The 6,324-nt window shown below is 49.8% G+C and overlaps 2 protein-coding genes across 2 annotated transcripts in view; one reads left to right on the plus strand and one right to left on the minus strand.

Annotated features, from left to right (window-relative positions):
- Positions 1–1,479, minus strand: part of LOC104127056 (glutamine amidotransferase-like class 1 domain-containing protein 3A, mitochondrial) — an 8,850-nt gene extending 7,371 nt beyond the window's left edge. The window contains exons 1-2 of the mRNA XM_035895200.1: positions 1,424–1,479; positions 324–453 (exon numbers count right to left, since the gene is read on the minus strand). Of these exons, the coding sequence (XP_035751093.1) occupies positions 324–453; positions 1,424–1,479 (186 nt within the window). The remainder of the gene's footprint in view (positions 1–323; positions 454–1,423) is intronic.
- A 3,938-nt stretch (positions 1,480–5,417) lies between these two features.
- The window catches only part of CLN5 (CLN5 intracellular trafficking protein), a 14,879-nt gene continuing 13,972 nt past the window's right edge, over positions 5,418–6,324 (plus strand). Inside the window, exon 1 of the mRNA XM_035895201.1 lies at positions 5,418–5,648. Within this exon, the coding sequence (XP_035751094.1) occupies positions 5,418–5,648 (231 nt within the window). The remainder of the gene's footprint in view (positions 5,649–6,324) is intronic.

Consider the following 6,324-nt stretch of genomic DNA (forward strand, 5'->3'; position numbering starts at 1 on the left):
CTCCCCTCAGCCTCCTCCAGACTAAATAACCCCAGTTCCCTCAGCCGCTCCTCGTATGACTTGTGTTCCAGACCCCTCACCAGCTTGGTTGCTCTCTTCTGGACACGTTCCAGCATGTCACAAGCAGTACACCTCTGAAGCCAGATCTTTTTAAGGTGTGAGGACTCAACTTGATGGGAGGAGAAGCTGCTGTCAGGGCCCTGAGAGCATTATAGCCCTTAATTACTTTGGCCAGCCTCATCTGGGGCCTCCACCCACACACCCTCTGGCCAGCCGACCCATGGGGCTCCATGTAAACTCAGTCCTGGACATCCAGAGCTGACCTGAGCTATGCTGTAGGTGTGCATGTCTGGTCCTGTCTCCTGTTGTCCTGACATACGGGGCTGTTCTTCCTGCACAGACTGAACCTCTACTACAGGTAGCCTCATCTTCAGTCCTGCCTCCTGGATGGACCTGGGACATATAGGTAGTCCTGTGTCTTGGCTGGACCCTGGGCTTCAGTCTACCTTGCTGTGTCTGGAGCTGTTGCTGGATCCAGCCACAAGAACATACCTGTTCTCATTCAGGGACTTCAGGACTGCACCATAGTCATTGAGGTCACTGTCCTTGCCTGCACCATGGTCACATCTGCTCCTGGCTTGTCCTCCTGTGCAAAGCAGCCCTACTCCTGCTGTGCTCTGACACCCCTAGAGCTAGCGTAAATGACAAAAGCTGCCATCTGACTTCAGATAAAGACGTATTTGAAGTGGAGAAGAGAATTCACTGCTCTGCTGTGTGGCAGCATCAGAGTCAGGGTGCCAGGGCACAGCGAGGGCTGGTTGCTCCCTAAGGGGAGCCAAGCATAACAACAGGCAGGCACCTCACCAGCCTGGCCCACTCCCACCCACCCCAAGCAAGGTGAGCAGGGCAGCTCTGGTGATAGCAGTGAGGTCCCACCAAGAGTCCGATCACTAGGCGAGTCCACGGTGATGAGGCAGATCCAAGGTCAAGCTGGGAAGACAGATGCATGGGCTGGGGTCTGCATCAATGGGGCACAGGGCTGGGCTCAGGCATGGCTGCAGTGTAGCTCAGGTGAGAGGCAAGAGCCTCAGCTTAAAAGCAGCTCCCCAGGAAAGGAGCAGGGAGCTCCCACTGGGGTGTCTTGGCAGAGCTGTTTGGGAGAGCATAGGCAGGAGCAGCTTCTGGCTGTCTTCACAACAGTTCTTAGCAGACCTTGAGCAACCAGCTACACAACCTGAAGGGCACGGCGCGCCCTGGGCCTTGACCTGCTGTGCCCTTCAGTACATCAGTACTCATTGAATTACATCTCTATCCTGGACCCCAACCCTTCTCCTGCTACTCGGGACTTGAGAAAGATGTTTTCCCTAGTGGAAATCCTGCTCTGAAGGGCCTTGGTTGCCTAACAACAAATTCTCAGATTAGCTTAAATTTGACTTGGATAGCTCTTTGTATTTCACAGACTGCGTCCAGGTGACTCATCAACTCACTTATCCCTACCCTGCAGCAGATCCCAGGGAGTCCTTCTCAGCAAAAAACTCATGAACAACTTAATCTGCATCCTTATCCCAGCCCTCCTCCTATCCCTCAGGCTTCAGCAGAGCCCCTCTGGAATTCCAGCTTGGAAATAAATAATTTCCCTCACCTGCCCCCTAAGCTGCCAGACAAAGCAAGGGCTGCCCTGCAGTCCCAAAAGCTTACTGAACTGCACGTCTGGCCCTGAGCACAGCCCTAGCTCTCAGGGTTGAGGAGGACCTGAGGGGAACCCTTAGCCCTGCCTTACACAGTCACAAATCCCAGCCTTTCTCCTTTCCCGTAGAAAAAGACATGGCCATCTCCCACCCCAACTCACAGTTCAGGTTGCATCTCAGGCAGAGCAGCAGAGTACGAGTGCAGAGGAGTCCTGTATCTGGCTCTTTTTCTCAAGATTTCTTTCATACCCCTCAAAGGTGGGGAGGGTGGACCTCAGATTGATGAACTTAGAATTGTAGAATCCTAGAATCATTTAGGTTGGAAAAGACCTTGAAGATCATCAAATCCAGCCGTTAACCTAACACTGCCATCCCACCACTAAACCTTGTCCCTAAGCACTTTGTCTACCCGTCTTTAAAATACCTCCAGGGATGGGGACTCCACCACTTCCCTGGGCAGCCCGTTCCAATGCTTGACAACCCTTTCAGGGAAGAAATTTTTCCTGATGTCCCACCTAAGCCTCCCCTGGTGCAACCTGAGGCCATTTCCTCTCATCCTATCACCTGTTACCAGGGAGAAGAGACCAACCCCCACCTCACTACAGCCTCCTTTCAGGCAGTTGTAGAGGGTGATAAGGTTTCCCCTCAGCCTCCTCTTCTCCAGGCTGAACAACCCCAGTTCCCTCAGCTGCTCCTCATAACACTTGTGCTCTAGAACCCTCACCAGCTTCATTGCCCTTCTCTGGACACACTCCAGTGCCTCAGTGTCCTTCGTGTTAACCAGCACCCCCAGGTCCTTTTCTGCCAGGCAGCTTTCCAGCCACTCTTCCCCGAGCCTGTAGTGTTGCATGGGGTTGTTGTGACCCAAATGCAGGACCTGGCACTTGGCCTTGTTAAACCTTGTATAGTTGACCTCAGCCCATCGATCCAGCCTGTCCAGGTCCCCTTGCAGAGCCCTCCTCCCCTCGAGCAGATCAACCCTCCCGCCCAATTTGGTGTCATCTGCAAACTTACTGAGGGTGCACTCGATCCCCTCAATCCAGATCATTGATAAGGATGTTAAACAGAACTTCTGTCTTTCAGACTGGCTTCAGTATGACTTTGGGTAATGTTTGTATTTCTCAGCGTGCATCCAGCTGACTCAACAGCTATCATACGCCAGCGTGAGTATAAAAAAAGCCCGTGAGCAGTAAAACTGCCAGCTGTGTAGTTTTGTCTACTGCGATCCATATATATAACCATAACTTTTGAACGGCATATTGCCAGTATATCGGCTGGCAGATGCGCAGCCGAGGGTGTAAGCACCATCCAGCGAATCCCATTTTTGTGAGATAGGAGCTGTTACTTCAGCTTGGACAGCCTCGTTGCCATGACTGTTAAGAGTGTGACGACTCATGCAGATGTTCAAAACCAAACTAGCTGTTCAAAAGCCCAACTTTTGGCTGCAGCAGCAGGGTTTGTTTTCCCCTTTCTCCTCTGCTCCTTCCATCCTGTCGCTTGCAAGGGCAGAGATGGAGAGGGTACTCTTTTGTAATGGGAAATCACCGAGGGTCGTCTTCATTGCTTCAGGAAAATGTTTGGTTCTCACTAATCAAAAGAAAATACCCAGAGAAATGAGAAAAATTTAGGAATCCTGTCAACTCCAGAAGTTGGTCTTCTGTAGCCAGTCTCAATCTTTCCTCTAAGCCTGCTCGTGGACAAAGATGCAGACCAGCTCTGTGGGTTTATAAAGGGCGCTTTGACATGTTTCTGGGTAGTAAACGAGATGGCTGCTGACTCAGAAATTGCTGACGTGAGCTTTTTTAGCTCAGGTATATTTATTCAAAAATGTGTTAGTCGTTTGTTTTCTGTGTTAAAATACGGTTCACGACATAACTTAGGTTGTATGAGAAGAAGAAAGAGAGTACTGTGCTGCAAAAGTTTCCTACGGGATGCAATGAAGTGAGATACAAAAATGCTACTAAAATGAGAAAAAAAATAATCAATAGCTTTGCCATCTTAGTCATTTGACCCATTTGACCCTACACCTTCAGCTACGACAGCAGTGCCTGAATGGAGACTTAATAGTCCAAACTGCAAACATATGCTGAGCCAGGACTAAGAACCAGTTCATACTGTATTTCTAGTTTGGCTAACGAGCAGTTACGGCACCTTCATTACGTCATTTCACTTCTCTGCATCCCAGTTTCATAGAAGGAATAAAGTGTGCTGCCCTTATTTCATAAAGCACTTCCAGAGGTACTTATCAGAATCTCTAAAACTAGGAATTACAGCTATATTCCACAGAAAGACATACCTTTTTAAACAGATGAAAGAGCTGGCATCTCTCATACCTCTCGAGTAGGTGAGACTTCACCTGGAGTTGGTGAGACCTCACCTGGAGTACTGCGTCCAGCTCTGGAGCCCTCAGCACAAGAAGGACATGGAAGTGTTGGAGCGGGTCCAGAGGAGGGCCACAAAAATGATCCGAGGGCTGGAGCACCTCTCCTATGAGGACAGGCTGAGGGAGTTGGGGTTGTTCAGCCTGGAGAAGAGAAGGCTGCGGGGAGACCTGATTGCGGCCTTTCAGTACTTGAAGGGGGGCTATAGGAAAGATGGGGAAAATCTTTTTAGTAGGGCCAGCTGTGACAGGACAAGGGGTAATGGTTTAAACTGAAGCAGCGTAGGTTTAGACTAGACCTAAGGAAGAAATTCTTCACAATGAGGGTGGTGAAACACTGGAACAGGTTGCCCAGAGAGGTAGTGGAGGCCCCATCCCTGGAAACATTCAAGGCCAGGTTGGATGGGGCTCTGAGCAACCTGATCTAGTTAACGGTGTCCCTGCTCACTGCAGGGGGGTTGGACTAGATGGCCTTTAGGGGTCCCTTCCAACCCAGAACATTCATACATCCAAGCTAGGAAACACATATGAGTAATTGCACACTTTATTTTATAAAGAACAAATCTAGAACTTTACTTTAAAGCAGACACCAATAACATGCATGAGATTAAAATGAAATACGGAAATATAGGTAGGTGCAGATTATGTGTACATGCATGAAGTTGATGTATAGTGCTGAATGGCATGGATTTTAAAGATAACTGGTATAGAATCAGGCAGCAATGAGGTGAGATACAGAAATGCTGCTGAAATTAAAGATTTTATTAGCCATGCCCTCTTACGGTTTTCTGAACACCTTTAGTACCTTCAGCATGACCAAAACTGATATTCAGCAGCCTACCTTGCGTTTTTATGTAGGATGTGGGGTTTTCCACCTCCAGTTTTCTTTGAATCTAGCCTAGCATAGTGCTAGCTAGAGAACTGATTGTTCTTCAGGGGGCCTGTATGCAGTGAGCAGGGGATATTCCTCTGGCTCCTGACAGTCAAAAGTCCACAGCGCAGTTGTTATTTACCCAGGGAACAGCACACACCGGCGCTTTCACTGCTGATGCCAGCTACCAAGCTTAGCCTCCAGGACTCTGACGCCAGTACAGCCGGTTTTGAACTCTACAGAGCTGGGAAAAGCTGTGTTTACTGCAGACAAACCTGCCCGCACTGTTTCTCTTAGCCAGAGCTCATCTTAAACGATGAGCTCTCGCCGTCGTTGCAAAAAGGAGAGAATAAACTGGTATATAATCCCTGTAATGTAAGTTGTTACCACCCGCGTTAAGTATTCTGAAACGGGTGACGGGTCTATGCACTGAACTTGAGGCCCTGAAAGGCTTCAGAGGAGACTTCAGAGCAGCCAGATGAGGCCGAGGGCCCTGTGGTTCATCACAGCAAAAGCCTTTCTGCCGTTTGGTGAGGCCTCACCCCACGGTGCCGGGTCCAGGCGCAGAGGTCCTCCCTCTCGGTGGATGCTGGGGCAAGGATGGGCGTTGGACGCCTGCTTTAGATCGGCTCCCAAGCAATGCTTGAAACAACGCACCAGTGACGGGCGGAAAACGGACTCCACAGTCTGTAAGACTGTAAAGTATAAAGTAGGTATGTTTATTCAGCGCTGGGCAGCACCGGGGGGTAGTCCCACCAAAGTCGTGCACGCGTGTGTGGTAGCTTGCCTTGAAGTTATACTACAAAGTGTTACATATACATAAGATTCCCAAATACGCCTATACATATGCATGACTTGTCCCCGCTTCGTATTAAAATTAGCCCCAAGAAGTCGTTTCCATAAACTCCTCCCGACTGCGCTTGCACAGTGTCTCCTGGTGGGGGTCGTGGGGGTCGTGGGGGATGAAGGCCGATGACTCCTCTTCATCACCACTACTAATCCCTTGTTCTTGCGCAGGCTCAGTTGCTCCTTGGCTCTTGTCCAAACTACAGGCTCGGTTTTAGCTGGTTCTCAAGGCAACTTCTGGGTTCTTACCAAGAACTTGTACAATAGACAATAGCGAGCACAGTTTTAAGCAACATCTTCTCTACTAGGATCCCCTTTTCACCAGGCTGTTACAAAAACACTTCAGCCAAAGTACAAGAACGCGGAGTTGTCTGCGTCTCCAGCAAACTGGCATCGTAGTGCAGTCAAGCAACGTTTCTAAGGGACGGCCCAGCACACGGTGGGTTTTTCCTCCAGAAGAGGGGAAAAAAACCAAAAAACCCCAGCCTTTGCTCAGGGCCCTGCACGCAGGGCGGCGCCGCCCTCCCCGCCTCACGCCC

Source organism: Egretta garzetta, unplaced genomic scaffold (genome assembly GCF_000687185.1).
Source record: "Egretta garzetta isolate BGI_Z169 unplaced genomic scaffold, ASM68718v1 scaffold335, whole genome shotgun sequence".
Taxonomy (NCBI): domain Eukaryota; kingdom Metazoa; phylum Chordata; class Aves; order Pelecaniformes; family Ardeidae; genus Egretta; species Egretta garzetta.